General features: G+C 35.8%; 3 protein-coding genes across 8 annotated transcripts; 1 reads left to right on the top strand and 2 right to left on the bottom strand.

Annotated features, from left to right (window-relative positions):
- Window positions 1–705: 705 nt before the first annotated feature.
- On the top strand, window positions 706–6,917 carry LOC122309600 (probable hexosyltransferase MUCI70). Of its 3 annotated transcripts, none has more exons than XM_043123125.1 (8): window positions 706–1,228; window positions 1,810–1,919; window positions 2,209–2,388; window positions 3,210–3,290; window positions 3,489–3,688; window positions 4,212–4,627; window positions 5,143–5,327; window positions 5,897–6,917. In XM_043123125.1, the coding sequence occupies exons 2-8, from the start codon at window positions 1,838–1,840 to the stop codon at window positions 6,268–6,270; spliced, it is 1,518 nt and encodes a 505-aa protein (XP_042979059.1). In that variant the 5' UTR covers window positions 706–1,228; window positions 1,810–1,837; the 3' UTR covers window positions 6,271–6,917. The 3 variants fall into 3 exon arrangements, with proteins under 3 accessions (XP_042979059.1, XP_042979061.1, XP_042979060.1); XM_043123126.1 differs by having other exon boundaries at window positions 709–1,228; window positions 2,181–2,388; XM_043123127.1 differs by lacking the exon at window positions 1,810–1,919 and having other exon boundaries at window positions 708–1,228; window positions 2,181–2,388.
- Window positions 6,918–7,824: 907 nt separating this feature from the next.
- LOC122309602 (V-type proton ATPase subunit B 2) lies at window positions 7,825–13,587 on the bottom strand. Of its 3 annotated transcripts, none has more exons than XM_043123128.1 (15): window positions 13,446–13,587; window positions 12,844–12,908; window positions 12,605–12,660; window positions 12,390–12,488; window positions 12,063–12,122; window positions 11,509–11,620; window positions 11,217–11,425; window positions 10,553–10,681; window positions 10,333–10,470; window positions 9,994–10,144; window positions 9,816–9,898; window positions 9,120–9,167; window positions 8,657–8,710; window positions 8,484–8,567; window positions 7,825–8,380 (listed from the first exon to the last, which is right to left on the bottom strand). In XM_043123128.1, the coding sequence occupies exons 2-15, from the start codon at window positions 12,899–12,901 to the stop codon at window positions 8,195–8,197; spliced, it is 1,467 nt and encodes a 488-aa protein (XP_042979062.1). In that variant the 5' UTR covers window positions 12,902–12,908; window positions 13,446–13,587; the 3' UTR covers window positions 7,825–8,194. The 3 variants fall into 3 exon arrangements, with proteins under 3 accessions (XP_042979062.1, XP_042979064.1, XP_042979063.1); XM_043123130.1 differs by lacking the exon at window positions 13,446–13,587 and adding an exon at window positions 13,319–13,337; XM_043123129.1 differs by lacking the exon at window positions 13,446–13,587 and adding an exon at window positions 13,292–13,331.
- A 688-nt stretch (window positions 13,588–14,275) lies between these two features.
- LOC122311749 lies at window positions 14,276–19,621 on the bottom strand. Of its 2 annotated transcripts, XM_043126406.1 has the most exons (12): window positions 19,151–19,620; window positions 18,652–18,758; window positions 18,426–18,494; window positions 18,290–18,344; window positions 17,687–17,734; window positions 17,431–17,585; window positions 16,384–16,622; window positions 15,994–16,084; window positions 15,260–15,388; window positions 15,001–15,154; window positions 14,755–14,849; window positions 14,276–14,663 (listed from the first exon to the last, which is right to left on the bottom strand). In XM_043126406.1, the coding sequence occupies exons 1-12, from the start codon at window positions 19,398–19,400 to the stop codon at window positions 14,478–14,480; spliced, it is 1,578 nt and encodes a 525-aa protein (XP_042982340.1). In that variant the 5' UTR covers window positions 19,401–19,620; the 3' UTR covers window positions 14,276–14,477. The 2 variants fall into 2 exon arrangements, with proteins under 2 accessions (XP_042982340.1, XP_042982341.1); XM_043126407.1 differs by lacking the exon at window positions 18,426–18,494 and having other exon boundaries at window positions 19,151–19,621.
- Between the last annotated feature and the right edge of the window lie 574 nt (window positions 19,622–20,195).

The following is a 20,195-nucleotide window of genomic DNA, read 5'->3' as shown; positions in this document are numbered from 1 at the left end:
TAGTATATATTAATATTAATTATCCTGAACAAAACCCTAAATTTTCACAAGAATTTACTTACATTATGATTCAAACAGATAAATAGAAAAATGCCAATCAAATCAGTGTAAATTGTAATGAAACAAATAAATAGTGTAATCACTATTCTGGTTCAAACACATCTTACTTACATTAATATATATGAAATCTGTGTAATGATTCAATGAAATAAAGTAAACATAGAAAACGTCGAAAACCCTAAACAATAAACATATCGAGAGGCCACGAAAGGGGAGACGTGGAAACTGTTGACGAGGAGGAGCTATTGACGGCCACACAGCATGAGAGAGGGGAGGGCTGCAGCCACCGGATGCGTGAGAGAGGGTAAGGGGCTGAGAGTGAAAATTGAAATGGGAGAAAGGATAGCGCGGGGCAAGGTTAAGTACCTTAAACACGTTGAAACATCGTCATTTATTACTCTTTTAAAGGAGACGGTTTCAATTAGTTAATGCTGAGTGTTTGGTTTAATTCACTTAAACGACATCGTTTTTGGTGTTTTGGGTAGCTAGGTTTTTTAATTTTTCTGTGCTTTCTGGCCGCTGGGTTTTTTTTTTTTTTTTAAAATAAATATAGTATACTAAATATATACATACTAATTATATAAAATATTTATCGCTTCGAATCATCTTTTGTCAAGATGTTTATTTTTATTATAATTCTTAAATATTAAATTTAAATAGTCTGAGTTGTGTAAATCTATACAAATTATAAAATAACAGTCGAATTTTGCTCTAGATGCAAATGTGATCGACGCCAAACATAGATTTGATGAGATCTATGTCCTCACTCTCGGTCATTCAGCCAGTTGCCACCTCCGGTTCCAGCTCCGCAAGTGCAAGAAACTCAATCTCTCGCTCCTTCTCGCTCTGCTCCTAAACTCCACTGGTCTTCCGTACCATCGCCACCGGCAGCCACTTTTACTACCGCCAACCTTCTTCCGGCCAGCGGAGTATTGGTGTTTCGAGGAGGAGTTGAAGGACGGAGGGCAATTGTGCTTCGATTACGAAATCCACCTCTTACAGTCTCCCGAACTCAGAATCCGGTCAATCACAGTCTCTCCGCAACAAATCCCTTGGCCTCGATTTATATTCTTCCCCTTCACCGGCATTGCGTCGCTACTTTCCACTGCATTCAATTCGTCCTCTTTTCCGTCCGACTCATCTATTATCTCGTCAGTTGGAAATCAAGGTTGAAGTTTTAGTTTTTTCCTAGTTCCTTGATTCGAATACTTGGATTGTAGCTATATTTACTTATATGGGAATTTATGAAGATTTGTTTGTGAAAAAGGGGATCTGAAAGATTCAGATTAATGTCCAGGAATTTTTACCACTCTTTGGATTAACATTAGCTTCAAGCGTCCAGGTTCGAATAATGTTTCTAGATAAATTTACTTCAAAAAAATAATGAAAATGAAGAGAACCTACGAGCGAAAAGTGACACATCTGTTCAGAATTTGATGGCTTAGAGCTTTTTTTATTTTTATTTTTCCTATACTTCTAATGAGTTTCGCATAGCCGTGCACTTCTTCACGGTCTTCTTATTTACACCGTCGGCCTTCATTTTTTCCTTTCACCTTTTGAAGTCCTAAAATATGCACTGTAGAAGTTGCAACCTTTTTCTTCTGTGTGGTTCTAATACATTGCTAGTCACAAAAAAGATGAATTTCCTTAAATTTCCAATGAGTACGGTTTACAAGAATCATAGGGTTCCACTACTAATGTAATATATCTTAAATCTGCTATCTCTCTTTTTTTTTTTTCTGGGTGTAGCAATGAGCAATTTTAGAGAGTAATAATTATGGATGAAGAAGCTCAACGGTCGGTATCCTCTCGGTTGAACCATAGAGGAGATCAGATTAATCAAAACCTGTATTCCAAAGGTGAGGAAGCAGATACTACAATCCCAAGTTTCTCTCAGAAAGTGAAAATTGGATTTTTTTTTTTTCCCCGCAAGGAATTATTTTTTTGGTATGATGAGTTAAAACTTTGTCTTAGCTCAAGAGTCAAATGAATATGTGTGGATTCTTCATGGCAATGCAAAGTTAATTTGTTACTGTTGTGTTTGGGTGTAGCCTAGTATTTGTGTCATTACATAGAGGTAGACATAAATATAAATGGTTGTGTACAACAAATTTGTGTAGTTATGCTGTGGTGGTGGCGGCGGTGCAGATTCTGAAGAGGGTTTCTCCCATCCAGGGAGGTCATCCCAAGATTATCCCATGAAGATTGTTTGGAAGAAGGGGTTTATTCGATTGGTTCTTGTGGCAGGCATCTTGTGGATGTTTCTAATTCTCATTGCATTGTTGTTCCATGTATGGTCTTGCCAATCTTCAGTTTCTTTCTTTTCAGGTATTTCTGGAAGATTAAATCTTCATTGTATTATGTATTTTTTTTCCTCTTAAGTGATTGTTTTGTATCTAACACTCCTGATTCGTGGAGAATTGGAAGAAGACAATGTTATTGTAGATTTGAAGATGACTTTTGTAGTGGTTTGCATTTCAAAAGCTGAATGAATAGAGCTCCACATAACTTAATACAAATGCCTCCAGTCTGGAGGTCTTGTTTATTGGGATCCCAGAAGCTTGAAAATCATAGGCTTGAAGAGTTACTTTTCATCTCCCCACATATCTGAAGTTATACCAAGAATTGCTGAGACAATCATGCCTAGGTGTTGCTCTTGTATATGTCCCGTGTACTTGGCTATGCCTATCATTATTATCAGTAAAGTTCTTGTTTTGTGATTGAAAAAAGAAGAAGTTATACCAAGAATTGCTGATCTCTCATGTTGATATATGGTTTGCCTGTGACTCTCCTTTCGCAACCCATTTATGTTGGAACTGTAGGTAGATTCACGTTGAAATTCTCCAGAATGACTACGGAAAAAGTTGATTTTTCAAAGCAGTAGATATTTATGGATGAATAAAGTATTCATGTGACATAAATACTTAACAAAAAAGGATATTTATGTATAAATAAATGCATTTGAATCAGGAAGAAATAATATATTGTGTTTTTTTTTTGGGGGGGGGGGGGGGGGGGGGGGTGGTTTGCTGGTTATTGTCATGTATTCTTAGTGGGAAGGATCTGCATGATTCAGGTTTTGTTGCCATAAGTGCGGATATCATTTAAATGGTTTGTAATAATTTCGTGATATTCTGTTTGATGTGCAGCTATATGTAATAAAGATAGCAAAGTGTTCACAGTTTTAAACAATATGGGCATTGTTCCAGAACCTCTGAATCTCCAACACCGTAAGATCATGGCATATATCTTATTTGATGTGTTGGTCTTTGCTTAGTTATGATAATTGATATTAATTTGTTCAAATTAATATCCTTTTCACCTTCTAGATAGGTGTATCTCTTGGATACTCTGTACTTGAGTTCTACCTTTTATGTCTATCGATAAAGATATATTACTTATCAAAAAAATTTGCTCAAATTAATTAGGCTGTCCAATTCCCCTTTCCAATGACCCTGATAAAATAGTGATTCCAAAGGGAAGAACTCCTGACGACATTGTCAAAGATTTGTCATATGTCACGGATGATGAGCTTTGGAATAATGGATTTCAGAGATCGCCACTTTTTGGAGGACATCAAAACTGGTCGCAGAGAGAGGAGAGTTTTAAACTAAAATCAACCATGAAGGTAAGACTAAGTATCTTACTAAGGTAGATATTACTTATCGAAAACCAAAAATCTGACTATGGTTGATATTGGGTTAGTTTTAACATCTTTTTTCTAGTGTTACCTGTGCAGTTTTTTTATTGCTATTCCTTCTTCTTCACCTCCTACCAACACTAATGATGATTGTTATCACGATAAAGTTAAGCATGAGCTTCCATTGCTTATTCACATTTTTAGAATGAAATTAGTTGTATTCAATTATTATGGAATATAAAAGGACAGGGGACGGTTGCTTGTGTTATTTTCATGCAGTTATCTACTTTCATTATTTCTGTCTTTAATTTCTGGTTCCTAGAATGTATTTAGGTGTCTTTAATTTCTGTCTTTTGTATACTTCCTGTCTATCAAAAAAATACTTCCTGTGTAAACAGGCTCCGCCTACTACATTCGTATCAATAAAATCTTCATTTTACTTATAAAAACAAACTATTCTCTTTCCATGTATTGAAAATAGTTTGTTATATACTATTTACTGGTCCTTCAGGTGCACTGTGGATTTGTTCGCAATAGTGGTGCTGAAATGGCTCCTTCAGACATTAAGTATGTCAAGAAGTGTAGGTTTGTGGTCACATCTGGCATTTTTGATGGATACGATATACCTCAACAGCCTTCAAATATAAGCCTTCGTTCTAAGAAGCTCTTTTGTTTTCTTATGGTTGTGGATGAGATCTCCCTAACATTCATAATGCAAAATGTTACTGTCAAAGAAGATGGTCATGGGGGGAAATGGGTGGGTATCTGGCGTCTTGTCTTACTGAAGTATCCACCTTATGATGAGCCCAGAAGGAATGGGAAAATCCCAAAAATTTTACTCCATAGATTGTTCCCTCAAGCTCAGTACAGCATTTGGATTGATGGTAAAATGGAACTGATTGTTGATCCATTGTTAATACTGGAAAGGTAACTTGAACGTGTGTTATGTCTCTCCTTCTTTTTTTTTTTTTTTTCTTTTTTTTTTTTTTTTAATTTTAAGTTTAACATGTATGCATATGTTTTGAAACTTGTTGAGAAACCATATTGCTCTGTTTTTTAACTTAAGAACAAAGCTCTTTGGGAAAATGCATTTTACTTTCTTAGTATTCATAGAGCTATGAACTAATCTTTCATTCAGCTGTTGTGAGTGTTGACAGAGGTAAGGAAAAGAAAATGAAAGTTGTATATTTTGTTTACGTTATTCTAGAAGCTAGCTACCTAGCTGGATGAAAGTTGGAATTGTGTTTCCTGTCTGTCAATGTGGCAGGCTCTCCAGTAGCTTGGAAGTGAACTAGGCTGATGCTAAGAAAGCCCATTGAAGATGAAATTTTATCAATAATCATCCTGTCATAGCAACTTTTGTTCATAACCTACATTTTTGCATTTCTCTTACTGCTACCAAGGAGAAATCACATTTTAAAGGAACCATTTTTGGTTTTCAGGTATTTATGGCGTGGGAAGTATACATTTGCCATTGCTCAGCACAAGCATCACCATAGTATATATGAGGAAGCTGATGCAAACAAGCGGAGAAAGCGATATGCCCGACCTCTTATTGATCTTCACATGAAAATTTACCGCTACGAAGGAATGGAGTCATGGAAGCCAGGGGGAAAAACAATTAGTGGTAAGATGGAAATACAATTTTGGTCCTAGAATCTGTGCTGTTGGTTCTTTTAAATAAAATTATGGCACTGACCCCTCGGTTCTGAGACATAACCAAAGAATGTAAGCATGCGAGTATGCTCTAAAAGACGGCTTAAAAGTTGTTAATACAAGAGTCCTCATGCATACATCATAAGCTTTGATTAGTAAACAGAGGACAAACCGGGTCCTATTGGTTGGAAAATTCCACAAGAAGTTGTGTAAAATTCAAAGGCCTGTGGGCAAATATTTATTTTCCAGTAATATCCAATTTCCACAGTTCAGTTTATTCATTGTAGAGAAGAGGAGCACAGCTTTTTGTGTTGGAGTGCATCCCCTTGTACAAAAGGGCTAGTTCAATGAGGTCAACCTCTCACGAAGTTAATTTGGTCCAAAAGTCAATATCCTTGAGTTCTGCTTGAGAAAGTAAATTAATAATAAATGAAATTGAATCATATATTAAAAAACCTGATCAACCTTTCGTTCTACTTGGTCAATGGCAACATGTTAACACTTGTTATTTCATAATATTGACGAAGTTGTTAAACGCAGATGTGCCGGAGGGAGCCATTATCATACGGGAGCATACTGCAATGAGTAACTTGTTTAGCTGTTTGTGGTTCAATGAGGTCGACCTCTTCACACCAAGGGACCAACTGAGCTTTGGCTACGTTGTATATAGGTTAGGGGGTTTGTTCAAGTTCTATATGTTTCCAAATTGTGAGTACAACTCTCTGTTTGTGCTGCACCCGCACACAAGGGAGCATTCTTCAGCTGTGGAATGGGTGAAGAATATCACCGAGCTTGATGGTAAAGGTAGCAGAATGAAAGAAAGTAGGGGAGGATTAGGCTTGTGGACTCCTTATCCTGGGAACCTCGATTCAGTTGTTCTGCCACCCGTAGCAAGAACATCAAAAGCAGGCTGAAGTTCAATTCAATCCAATCGGCCAGCTTCTACCATGATTTCTTGATAATTTAGTTCACTATCTCTTAGCTGCTTTTTGAAAAAAGAATGTTGACACCCTAGAAAGAGTAAAGCTATTCATCATCCTTTCATCATCATTTTATGACGTGGTATTAGATGATTAGAGATTATGTATTATATTTTATTTATGAACCTATCATTTAATACCACATTATAGGATGATAAGAAAATGATGAGAAAATGAATGATGAATAAATTTTTTCCTAGAAGATATTTATGCAAAGTAAATATCCACCCACGCCTGGGAGGTTGGGGGTTGTGGTTTTGATTAATTTTGTAGGATGCTACTAGGAAGTCAACTGAAATGGCAACCACTTTAATACCAACACACCAATAATACGAGTCCTAGAATTTATTTTTTATTTTAATCTTTTGCATCAATACTGGTTAAATAACAATTCTACTTGAATTCAAGATCCAGAATGAGATAGGGTTTTGAAGTGGAGAGGAGGGAAATGGAATTGTTCCAAGCTGTCGTCAGATGGCAAAGTTGTGTGCAGTGTATGTGGTGGACACTTCAATGGAAGTAAGTGCATATTATATTATCTGATTATAGTTTATTTGCAATATGATAAACATTTTGAGGCATATGTTATCCTGTTGTGTAGCTGGCACTTTCATGGAACTAAGGGCATACTAAAAATACTTTATATGTTATGCAAACCTGAAAAATAAAAAATAAAAACTTAAATAAATTTAAAATATATACCGGAAGTCCTTTAGGCTAATCTTGATGTACTATCACTCATAAAATTATATTAATTTATATTAGAATCAAACTTTCAAATTAACTAAAAACAATAAAATGATTGATCAACCATTTGTACAGGGTCGAAGCTAACGCCCCAAGGCCCCAAATAACAACTAACAAGTAAGAGCAACATGAGCTATCATGGTCCAATTGCGGTGTCCATAATCCAATCATTCAATGCTTGATAAATTATATATAGAAATTACAACCAACTACATAAGTTTCATCTACCTTGATATATGTAATATGTATGGTAGTGATACTATGATGTACAGTCTATATATAATTGATTATTAGTCTATTAATATTCTTAAATTTAACTATATAAATTCTAGACTTTTTATATGAATATATACGATCAATATATAAATAATAGATATTTTTATTAAAGTCAGATTCGGAATCAGAGCGAAGTCAGCTAGATGGCAAATCCGACTCCGCCTTTTAATACGAAAAAAATTTTGAGCACCTTCCGAGTCGGATTTTAGAACAGCCTTCCTTATCTATAATCAGACCTTATAATTACGGAAAATAAAATCAGAATGCAAAACTATTAGTTACAGGATTATTGATAGTCTCGCATAAATACTCTCCTTTGTTCCCAGGTGAATCATAAATGGTAGCCAAAAGGCCCAAATCATTCTCACTTACTAACTGCAGAACGAGCAATCGACATTAAGAAAACATCAAAAAATTTATTATGGCCTTGAGTTTGAAAATCCATGAAGATTAAAGGATTGAATATGACCATGGAACAAAACAGAATATCTGACGGGGCTTCATCAATTCTAAAAGAGCGATTGTTCCTCACATCTCAACTAAAAAAAGGAGTAATAAATGCAACAGCCAGACCAAAGAAGGGCAATCCGAACTAAAAAATAGAATAAAATTACAGGGATACAGGATCTAAGATGTCTCACTAACAGAGTACTCATCATTTTGACTAGCTGAAGAGCTTCAAATAAGCAGGACTTGAATCGGACCACAATCCTTATTTGTAGTTCTGGATATAAGAGAGATGCGCAACCCAAGGAGAAAGAAATAAATAACAAATTGGAGAGCTCATGCAGTGATGATTAAGCAGGTGAATAGCAGATATGACTTGTTTTCTCTATCAATTAGATGCATCTCGGCTGTAATACTGGTCAAGGACCTTTGCAGGTATACGGTGGAGAAGCTCGCGGGGAAAAATTCGAAGAAGTGTCCATGCCAAATCTAGTGATTGGAAGATATTACGGGTGTCGTATGCTCCTTGGGTCACAAATTTCCTCTCAAACTTATCCAAGAACTCCAAATACAGCTGCGTTATAAAGACAAATCTCGTTAGGTTCTCATTTTCCTTCACATGATATTTTACTCTCTGAAAGTAAAAGAATCTTCATAAAAAATAAGAGGTCACAGACCAGGTCCTCAGAAGACAGGGCTTCTTCTCCAACCACAGCTTTCATTGCCTGCACATCCTTCCCAATTGCATAGTTTGCATATAGCTGCAAATAAGTGAAATGTACACGAAAAAGAAGGTTAAATGGCTTTAAGTGAGACAGTACTGAATTGCATAGTGAAAACCCAAGCAGACCTGGTTGGATACATCAGCATGGTCCTTGCGAGTCATACCCTCACCAATGGCACTCTGCAGAGAATCAATAATTGTTAAGAATACTCCCCCAAATTCGTAAAATTCAGAGATGCCATCCCTCCAGGACATGTTTGGTAAACTTTTGAGAGATATACAACTGCGTTTGCACAATGAAATCAGTTGTTAATGTGTTTGGTATAAACTGCTAGGCTGCTGCACAAGAATCAGCTGCTGACCAACAGCAGATTTTTGGGAAACAGCTGCCCTCAGGAAGTTGCCTTTCAAAGCGGTGATTAGGACAGCAGATCCTAGTTTAATATTTTTTTTAAAGATATTTCTTGGTCATCAGATGTTCCACAATTTTGCACAGCTATTCCTTCACAGCAGCTTTTGCAAAGTACCAGAATTACCAAACTGGCCCTCAATATATTGGAAGTTCAAATAATTTCAAGATTCTTCTTACCTTCATCAGACGAGACAGGGATGGGAGGACATTGATTGGGGGATATATCTGCTCAAGTCAAACAAATCAATGTTTAGTTTCAGAATCATTTATAGGATCACATAATCAATCAATATCATTCCTAACCCTTGTACCAGTCATGGAAAGGAACAAGAGACCTAGCTTTCCAAATGCAACGAGAATTTTGAAAAATTGAGATCAAACTAAACAAGAGCTACTCTTTGTGTCTGTTCTTCAGTGATAAACCTGTTCTTTTACTGTTTGGTTACACAGATTAGATGAGATGAAAGTTGAAAGTTGAATAAAATATCGTTAGAATATAAGTTTTTATTATTATTTTTGTTTTGAAATTAGAAAAATTTAATTGTTTTTCGTATTTTGTTTGGAAGTTCAGGAAAAATTGTAATGATTAGATGAGATGATATTAGATGCGCTGGTTTGTGAAAACAAACCAGGCCTTAATCCCAGTCACACCTAAAATTGATCAACACCATGCAAGGATAAAGAACACAACATGCTTATCGATGAGATAACAATAAGTTCACTTTGTTAGATACATGTTGCCATCATGCACATACAGCCCTAAATTACCAAGCATTATAAGACATCAATGTCTATCTGAAACTTATCATCCCACATCAAACTACCAAGCTCAATGACGCTACTCCAGAACTGTAAGCTTTATTATAATCTTACCTGTCTGTTTTGCAACTGCCTGTCAATGTATATTTGCCCCTCAGTAATATATCCTGTAAGATCTGGGGTGGGATGCGTAATGTCTGGAAAAACAAACCAATCAATGTTCAAGAATGTACAAAACTAGAGCAAAAAGAGCAGTAGGCAAGATGATCGATGTGGCTTGAGATTGCATTACCATCATTAGGCATGGTTAAAATTGGAATTTGTGTTATGGAACCTTTCCGCCCTTCAATTCTTCCAGCACGCTCATATATTGTTGCCAAATCAGTGTACATGTACCCAGGATACCCACGCCTTCCCGGCACTTCTTCACGGGCAGCAGACACCTGCACAGTAGCAATCAGTAGTCTGAGTCATGCAAATTGTATTAAGAAGTTCTTGAGATGTTAAATGCACAAAAATACTCTAGACAAAAGACTTTCTAATCTACTTAGGAGCCATGCAAAATTAGCAAGCACATGGAATAACTTCCAACACCACAAAAAGAAACTTAAAGTGTGAAATTTTCTAGTACCTCGCGAAGAGCATCGGCATAAGAACTCATGTCTGTAAGAATGACAAGAACATGCTTCCCACATTCATAAGCCAAATATTCAGCAGTAGTAAGGGCAATACGAGGAGTGATAATACGTTCAATTGTAGGGTCATTTGCCTGTGCAACAGAACGTCAATAAACACATTTTTGGAATGGCCTACAAGGTATCTGACAAAATTATTCCCACAATAAAGAATACCAGATTCAGAAAAAGGGTCACTCTCTCCATCGAGCCATTTTCCTCGAAATCGCGCTTGAAAAACTGTGCAGTCTCCATATTTACACCCATAGCTGCAAATACAATGGCAAAATTATCTTCTTCCACATCCTGTAAATTCATAAACTAGATTAGCATAATCACCAAAAAGTTAGAACCCTTCACTCCCTCCCCCCCCCCCCCCCCCCCCAAAAAAAAAAAGAAGTAAAAAAAGAGATTCATCATAAAGAAGATCAGAGACATTCTAAGCAAAGTGGCCATCCAGGAAAAAATTAACTCAGACATTTTAACAGCAAGATAAACAACTGGATCGCAAGGAAGCAACAATTAATAATTCAATGTAAACAGATTGAGGTCAAGTCATCCATGGGCCATTCCAACTCTTTAAATGATTTCACATATACTTAAAACTACAAATCCTGCAATTTTATAGAGTTCAATTATAATAATCTTGAAAGATTAGTATTTCATAATAAGGTCGATAATTGTGGCACTTGAAATGAATTTCATGTAAAAGGGGTCTGTGGATTTAGATTTTGCAGGGGAAAGGAAGGGTAACCCTTCTATGGTACTCCCGCCTTCAGCCATCTAACTTGTTCAATATGCAATTGTCACTAGCTAATAAATATTAGAATGACGGCTATACCTCAAGAAGATTTTCAGACTTCTCCAATCGCTTGACCAAGCCAGCCTGGCGACATATCTGAGCAGCTATTTCATTATGGGGAAGACCGGCAGCAGAGAAAAGTGGAATTTTTTGTCCTCTAGCAATGGAATTCATGACATCAATTGTAGAAATCCCTGTCTGTATCATCTCCTCGGGATAGGTTCTCTCACTGGGGTTGATAGAACTCCCTAGAAAAGACAAGTGATAGATTGAACGAATGATAATATATAATAAATAGATGATGTATATTATCATTGCTTGAGCAACTCACCAGATATGTCCAAGTAAGCCTCAGGCAAAATAGGAGGACCATTATCAATGGGTTTCCCAGAACCATTAAATATGCGCCCAAGCATGTCCAATGAGACAGGAGTTTTCAAAACCTGCAATACAAGTCCAGAGAGAGTGAGGGGGATAAAAAGAGCTGAACTGATTCATCAGAAAAGTTGCAGAGGAAAAAAATGAGCCCGGTCTATACAAAAAATGGCTGCCTAGCAGAGACTTATTTATCATATGCTGTATGTATTTCACATGTACTGTGATCTGCTCTACGTACCATGGAGGTCCAGTTGTGTTTAGCCTAGCACAAGATCAGAAGTTTCTAATAGCAAATGATAACTTCCAGGTTTTGCAGTGTTTTAGTAGCCCCGCAGATGAAATCACTTCAACTGAGATGTTTTTCTGTATTCACGCTTCAAATGATAGAAAACTCTAAAATATTTAACAGATACCTGAGTGTACCATGCTGTGCCCAAACAACCCAATTCATTATGCAAAAAAAGATGCTTTCATAATACACGAGAAGAATAAGAACAAGCTAAATACCTCTCCAGTAAATTGCACCGTTGTGTATTTATTGTCAATTCCAGATGTTCCTTCAAAAACCTGGCCAACGACATCCGGAAGAACAAAGTATAAAGATAACAAATTCACTCACAATTAACAATAATTATGTAATAGATTCAGGGAAAAATGGATACTTTTAATGGCATGGAAAATCGTGGACATGTATGAACTACTAAAAAGAAAGATATGGGTGCCCGATCAAAATGTGAAACTCCTTGAAATATTATAAATCGAGGCAAGAATTTCGATTATGAGGAAATCACAGTCATGAGGAGCAGATAGTATATATTTCCAAACAACACTAACCTGAACAACAGCCTTTTCTCCATCAACTTCTAGAACTTGGCCACGTCGGGTGGTTCCATCTCCTAGACGGATATTGACAATCTCTTGATATTTAGGCCCCTGAAACAGTTATAAAAGGATTGAGTAATCACAGAACCTGCGGAAAGGGAAATCCTAAATCGAGAAAGCATAGCTAAAATACTGAGATATGAACGGCAAGGGAGCAAAATCCCCACCTTTACTTTATCGAGGATAACCAGAGGTCCTGCAACTCCAGACACAGTTCTATACTCTGCAATGTAAAATAAACAAATGATCAAACCTTAAAAAAAGAGATCTACTAATCTTTATCAGTTGAGGATGTCGACTGCACTTGACATTGATAGTCAAACATTACCTCAAAATCACATCCCCAAATAAAAATCGTAAGACAAAAGAAGGTAAAAAATAGCAACTACATCAGGGTAAAACTCACCCATGCCCATCTCCAGCGTCCCCTCCTCCATGTCGTGATTGTTTGGCGGCACACCCATTATAGATCTTCAATCACAAAATAAAAACTTAATAAAGAAAAAAAATCTGATGAACGCTAATAAGATGACTTACCACGGGTTCTAAATAAGATAGTCCAGTATGCACTACCTATATCATTTACAATTCTCTGTTTGCTACCCCAAAATAAGGGTCAAATGGCAACGAAGTGGAAATGCATGTAATTTGTGTAAATCAAATTAATCATAGTTAAGAGTACAGCCTATAGTTCTCTTTCCAAGTAACCACGAAAATACGAAATGATAATCAACCAAAACAAAGCCATTGATAATGTAAAAACGAAAAAAAAAAAAATCTCTTTGGAAGAAAATTTAACTCGAAATTCAAAAAGGTAATGAATTTGCATATCAACTACAAGATTGAACACGCACTAGTTGTGTCGGTACGATCGATCCTACCGTTGTATAAACTCAGAGATTTCTGATCACAGAGTATACAATTAAGATCGAGTCAAATAGAACGATTAGGGATTGGTTGGCTGAGAACCGACCGTGTATGGATCCGAAAGTGAAAAAAGTGGATTACCTTTATTTTCCGATCCGAGAGAGAGAAACAGAGAGTGAACTGGATATCCAAGTGAATACGAAAATGAATTAGTAGCAATTTTCAATAAATAAGGAAGGGTGATTCTTGATTTAAAAGCGGCATTGATGGGTAATAATATCAGAGAGACAAAAGATGCTGTTCTGTACTGTGTACAGGTGGCGATTCCTGGTTGGCCGTCTCATAGTGACCTGGCGTCAGTGATTGTGTCTGTGTTTTAGCAGATATAATAAATAAATAAAAAGATATCATATTTGAGGTTTATATAAATAGTAAATATAAGGTTTATAAAAAAAAAAAATTAATATTTTAATAATATATTTTATTTTTTAAAATAAATTATACACAACTGTATCGAATATTATTCATAAATAAATACCTAAAATGGTCTTATTACCTTTATCATTATTTATAAACATTTTTTACTTTCAATTTTATTCATTATGGTCAGTTTTTAAATTTTTTTAAGAAATAAATTATGATTTACTAATAAAGATTCAAATTATTAATTAAAAATAATTAATAAAAAAAGGGAGTGAAATGACAATATTTTTAGAAAATCGAGATCCGTCATAAAACGCATGTGGAGTGGACAGGGAACTTGGGGTCCACTGCAGCTTCCCAAATTTTAACCTTTTTTTCGTATCTTGGCATTGTTGTTAGATCGGACGGCCGGCCAAAGACATTCGAGTACCGACTTGAGAAAGTTCAAGTCAACTGAACTTTCTCACCTTGATTGAACTTGATAGAGATTTATGCACAAACTGAAACCTCTCCACTTATTTATGATCTAACGACAAATAGACATGTTGTTTTTCAGTCAACGAAATCTGATTGGTCCGAACAAATACGTTTTTGCATGTCATTGATTATTTTCTCACGAAACAAACACATGCTTGATGTTAACACTTTAGAACATAAAGTTGTGTTCAAATATGCAACTTTATAAAGTATTTAATAATTTTTCGTGAGAAAATACATGTGCTTAAATATATGGAGGATCCAGTGACAGGTTCACTGAAGGAAGAAATTGGACAATGGAACTTGGGATCTGAACTGATTAAAGTTCCTGTTGAGGCTTCGAAGCGCTTGAATGTGAGGTTCATCTTCCTCTACTGGTATTATTTTGGCAAAGCTTCCTTCTTCAAGGTAGTCCACCACCCGGTTTGCGGCTTCGAGTCCCGTGACATAAGATTTTTCCTGTGAATGAAATCAGTCACAACATCATGTTTTCATTCGGTCCTCAAGTTTCATTTACATCAGCAAAGGGAAGGGAACAGTTTCAATCAACCTGTGACCAGGAACCATGTCGATTTATGATCCAGTCTCCAGCCATGAATAAGTTTGGGAAAGATGTAGACCCGCGCATCATGTACTTGTATGAACCTACATGAAGAAGGCGGAAATGAAAAATATATGGAGTGGAAGGAGTAAAATTAAGTTATTTGTATGCCATATGTACATATATTTTTCCAAACCTACTAATATTTTGATCAGAAAAGGAATGATACAATTACTTATATAAGTATCAGATTACCTGGATAAAAGTGAGTCAAAGATTGTGGAAATCTTCCAATCTTCTTATCTGTCACAACAGCATCTTCGAATTCCTTGATGCACTTTGATAGGTAAGACATCACTTTTGCAACTATATCATCATCCTTCAGCGGCAACAATTCATTGGAATGATACTACAAACAAGATATATTAGGACAAAAAAAAATATTAAACCTTAATTTGGGACAAAAGATAATTACTTCTTCATTTCAACAAGAAAAGAAGAAGTCAAAACTCACAAAATCAGCTTGCAGGACTGTTACTGAGTCATCTTTATGCTCATCATGAATTATATTCAAGTCAAAAAAAGTCCAGCCTGATGAATAATCAAATCCAGAGCAAGCATTAATTGCATTTGGAATTTTAACCTGCACAAATGTGAAGTTATCATTATAAGTTCAATTAGAAGGAAAGCATTTTGATATCAAATACAGGAGCCTGCAGAATCCACATTCATGAGTACCGCATTGTGACAGGCATAACTTGCCTGGTGTATGTAATGAACCAAATCAACAGATCCAGCAATCCAAAATGCAAACAATTTTTTTATTAAATAAAAGAAGGAAAAAGCACAACTTTTTCAACACAAAAGATACCTAATATCTTTGTTTCATTATGTAATTAATTTCAGAAAAACACATTTTTTTTCATATCATCTAGTTTCTAGTTGATGCCATCAGATGAGTGATAGAACAGGTGACTTGAAGTAGACCGCTTTACTTTTGAAACACTGGCTTGGTTTGTAAGCAGCCAAACATATTGTATGTGAAGATGCAGCATCCACGAGTATGGTAGATGCAAGAATTCCCATAACTATAACAGTAAAGCATAGTAAAAGAGATTAAAGAATGGATATGTATATAACAAAATTGGTTTGCAATACTGTTTTTAATAAACAAAATTTTTTTTTCTCTGAGAACAATATATATATAGTGATAAGAAAGTATGGTTAGAAGGACTTCCCCACACTCACCTTCCTATCGAGGCAAAGCTTAACAGTGACCACATCGATGCCAGCCAAGTTTAAAACCTTCAGAAACTCCTCCCTTGTACATAGCACTGCACTATACATAATCAATTGCAGTAAAAAAAACATGGCAAGAACGGGGTTATCTAAAGCTCTAACATGGGGCTCCCTATTTTAGAGTAGGAATAGATCTGCCTAAAAGTAATATTCCGATTAGTTTTTGGTAAGGATGAGTTCAGATCCAGTCAATTAACAGCACTACTCACCAATTCTTTTTTGTGCAAATACAGATCATCAAACAATGGGAGATGTGAAAACTTCAACTTAACTAGCTGATTCAAGTTGATATCAAATAATAAATGTAGTCGATTTGACATACAACCTGAAACCACACACCTGTTCTTGATAAGTTCCTGAAGTCTGGATATTCCAACAGCAAAGATAACTGCATCAGCATTATATGACTCCATGCCACAGACTATTTCTGTAATACAACCTGTTTCCTCGTTAAAGATCAAATCTGTTACTTTTCTATCCTCCAGAATATCAAAACCCTTGGTCCTTATGAAATCAATCCACGGCTCAAAAATCTTTTCTTTGACTGTCCCACGACACCATACCAAATCAAAATCTTTCTGCATCCATCCACACACGAAAGTATACAGCTTCAGATTAAGAAAACATCAGAAAATATTTCTAAACAATGATGAATTCTAAACAATGATGAAAAAGTATGGGTGGTTGCATTATGTTTTCAGACAGTTCAATTTTTAGTTTTAATCAAAATATTACATTGTAGTTTTTTATAATATGCCCTGAGAAAACAATTAGGTTGAGTACACCATTTGTTTTGTTAAGATATCATTTGCGTTCCACCGACTCCCAAGCCAGAAGAACTTCCCTGGAAAACTTGTTTTTGAGATTTAGAGTTAGAATATCCTCAAGTTTTATAGGTAATATAGAATATACCCATTAAAATCAGTACCTCTATGGACTCATTCAACCTGATAAACTTCCAGTAAAATGGCCTCCAAAATTAGTTCTTGAATGACCTTATGGATCCATTGGTACTCTTTACCCTCATTCCTTCCATATTGTGAGGTAACTTTACCTCGTAAATAACTAATTATGTCCTAGATGCTGCAGTATTATTTTCTCTTGACCCAATGACATACAGGGAGAAATGGATCTGACACCATGTTAAGTGTTAATATGATTTGCAACTGAAAGACTTTATAAAGGTAACATTTTTTTAATACTCTGATCACGGTAGTCCTCAGTTTTGTTTTTTTTTTTAACATTTTTTTTTCCATTTGACTTGCATGGCAGGAATCACCATTGTCAAACTTCAAGGCATCATACCACTGCCAGACAAGGATGGCAGTGGCTATAGAGACTTGTGCAAACTCTTATGTACTCTAGTAAGAACTTGACCAATCAAACCTGGTGGGCAAGGATGTAGTATAGCACCCCAAGAGTTGCAGCAGCACTGCATTGCTCTGCTGGAGCGAACAAGCCCACTTGAAGCAATGGACCAAAAACATCTCGATGAAGCCTTTCCGAGAAGCCAAATTGTTTAAAAAGCTCCCTTGCAGTGACTAATAGTTAAATCACTATATAAGACACTTTGAAATTCATCACGATTTTATTTATTGGTGATAACAGCTAATCATGTGAAGAGGGGCTCCTGAGTCCTTACTCGAATCATATTTTCTCCAGGCTGTGTCAGTGTTGTCAAAGTCAATTACTGCAAACAAAGGTGGAAATGGTGAAAGAAAATATGAGTAATGAGGAACTACGTTCTAAAGATATAAATAATAGAAATAAATAAATAAATAAACCAATTTGAGGTTGTAACTTCTACTGGGGCAACTCACAGGAGGTCCAAATACAGCTTTGAGTTTCATGATGATCTTAAATGGCATCAGAATGTTTGTAGCTGTGCGGGTATAATAGAGGTTAATAGACGAAACTGAAGTCCTCTTACGTATCCCAAATATACTTCAATATTATGTTTACAACTTCTTGTGATGGTACTTATTACTTCAAAAGATAATTAGCAGAGCAGTTCTATTGCATTAAGATGGAGAAATTGGGTATGACGTGATTTTATCAGCAAAGGTTTCAAAGTTGGAATTCAAAAAGACAAAAACAAAAACAAAGAAAACCCACAACTGGTGGTAATATACTAATATCCCGCCATAAAGTGAAAACCAAAGCATGAGGATTTACTTTGCTCTAGTACTGAGTAAATCCATTACTCAGTAAATAGTAAAATCTAGATTTCAATAGCTGGCAGTACCTGCAGCTGCTAACGGAAGTGAGGTTAACCTATCCACCAATGGGAGCCGAGCAAACTGCACCATGTAACAATGTTTAATGTCCTTAAGGATAAATACACTTTCCAAAAAAAATATATAATACAATGTTAAGCGTACTTTAGTATATAATAATGTCCCCAATGGAGTAGGCAATTGAGGCAAATCATTGAATATTGGAAATTCAACCTACAGAATGACAGATTATGTTAAACCATCGTAAATGTAAACTGGATTAATTTAGAGATACAGTGGCTTGGGAACAATCGAAATGTCTGCAAATAAAATCTTCATCAATTTGGATGAGTAATTCAGACAAAAAGTTGAAAAGTAACATGGTAATTACCTCTAACCCCTCTTCTGAATACTGCGCAGACGTTGTCCAGTTAGTGAAGGGCTTGATACCCAGCTCATTGACAAGGCTAAATATGTTTTGGTAGGGATACCAATAACCTACAAATTAGAATCCTATATCATTACCAAATGATCCTCATGCTAAACATACAGTTGAACATAATAAGACATACGGAGCTTTACTTTCATCCAGAACAGGATGTTACCAATAGGAATATTCAGATACCCCTATTCACTTGTAAAACCTTCTCAGTAGATTAGGATCGCCCAGTAATTATGTAGCTAATTGATAACAAGATATATCTTGTGGAAAAACACAACAAAATCATTGCCTCATAGTCATTTTGATCGATCAAAAGCAACGTTAATGGTAAATTTGAGTCTTTTCAACAGGGTTCGATCAAATTCATTGAAATTTCTTAGTGTTAGCAAAACCCGGATTCCAGCACATCATATCGAACAAGAAGAACAAGGAAAACGTGTTCCATTACCACGAATGCCAACGTCGTCCGGACTGCCTTCAAGAACGGTGACATCAAAGCCCTGGTTGCAGAGGTGATGAGCAGCGCCAAGGCCAGCCCATCCGGAGCCAACGATCACTACCTTCTTCTTCTTATTTTCCTTGTTGTCTTGGCCCCCAGTTTCATGGCTTTGAAGAGCATCAGCTCTGCAGCAAAACCCACTTCTGTATCGGCTGCTAGGGAAGCATGGAACGAGTGAGACTTTCCAAGTAGCCAACATCGTTGTGGTAAATAAACCGTTAACGGCTTTCAATGGCTGTTCTGATCCTTCCCGGCTGTAACGGAGACCAGGAACCAAGGAGTAATGATAAAATTCTCAAGGGAGAGATTATTTTTTGGGCTGCAATCGAGAAACCTGGCCACTAGCAAGGCACGTCCAGAGCGTGCAGTCAAGGAGAGGACATGCGACACAAGTTGACACTGGCCTCCAAAAGTGTGGCTAGAGCTTTGTGTAGGATGGTCGGATACGATTCACTTGTGACTTGACAGTTGACAATTTCTTTCATGCTTCCTCACAAATCATTTAGAAGTATCTTTATTAATGCATCAAATTCACTAATAATGTGCAAGTTTATATAAAAATATTTGCTTTTTAATTTTCATAATTATAATAAATTTTTACAATAAATAGTGTATTTATAAATAGTAATTATTATACAAAATAATTATAATCTATGGGTCTCTTTTATCTCAAGATAAAATTAAAGATGACAAGAAAGATACACTAAATTACACAAAGAAATAACCAGAACGACGGTAGCTCAATGATTTTATCTTTTTATTCATTAAGAAAAGACGAGAACTAATAAAAACAACCATGACCATGATTTGACGATGAAAAACGTTAAGTATAGTTATTTTCGTATATTTTATATACTCAATTCATATGGGTAGTTATTTTATATTAAAAAAAGAGTTATACTACGTAAAAATATTTTTACGTACTCTTTACTCACTTTATAGATATAATTAATTAAATCAATTATTTTATATTAAAAATGTAAAATTTTATTCA

The sequence above is a fragment of the Carya illinoinensis genome, chromosome 5, assembly GCF_018687715.1.
Source record: "Carya illinoinensis cultivar Pawnee chromosome 5, C.illinoinensisPawnee_v1, whole genome shotgun sequence".
In the NCBI taxonomy this organism is placed as follows: Eukaryota; Viridiplantae; Streptophyta; class Magnoliopsida; order Fagales; family Juglandaceae; genus Carya; species Carya illinoinensis.
The sequence above is the reverse complement of the archived record's forward strand: the minus strand, read 5'-3'. Positions and strand labels throughout refer to the sequence as shown.

Coding starts and splice junctions, on each gene's coding strand:
- LOC122309600 (XM_043123125.1), top strand. CDS start 1,838: ATGGATGAAGAAGCTCAACGGTCGGTATCCTCTCGGTTGAACCATAGA. Junction 2,389..3,209: donor TTCAGTTTCTTTCTTTTCAG/GTATTTCTGGAA, acceptor TTTGATGTGCAG/CTATATGTAATAAAGATAGC. Junction 3,291..3,488: donor ACCTCTGAATCTCCAACACC/GTAAGATCATGG, acceptor CAAATTAATTAG/GCTGTCCAATTCCCCTTTCC.
- LOC122309602 (XM_043123128.1), bottom strand. CDS start 12,901: ATGGGTGTGCCGCCAAACAATCACGACATGGAGGAGGGGACGCTGGAG. Junction 10,682..11,216: donor AGTCTGAAAATCTTCTTGAG/GTATAGCCGTCA, acceptor ATGAATTTACAG/GATGTGGAAGAAGATAATTT. Junction 9,899..9,993: donor TTTAACCATGCCTAATGATG/GTAATGCAATCT, acceptor TTGTTTTTCCAG/ACATTACGCATCCCACCCCA.
- LOC122311749 (XM_043126406.1), bottom strand. CDS start 19,400: ATGTTGGCTACTTGGAAAGTCTCACTCGTTCCATGCTTCCCTAGCAGC. Junction 15,155..15,259: donor CAGTCCTGCAAGCTGATTTT/GTGAGTTTTGAC, acceptor TCTTGTTTGTAG/TATCATTCCAATGAATTGTT. Junction 14,664..14,754: donor GACATGGTTCCTGGTCACAG/GTTGATTGAAAC, acceptor TTTCATTCACAG/GAAAAATCTTATGTCACGGG.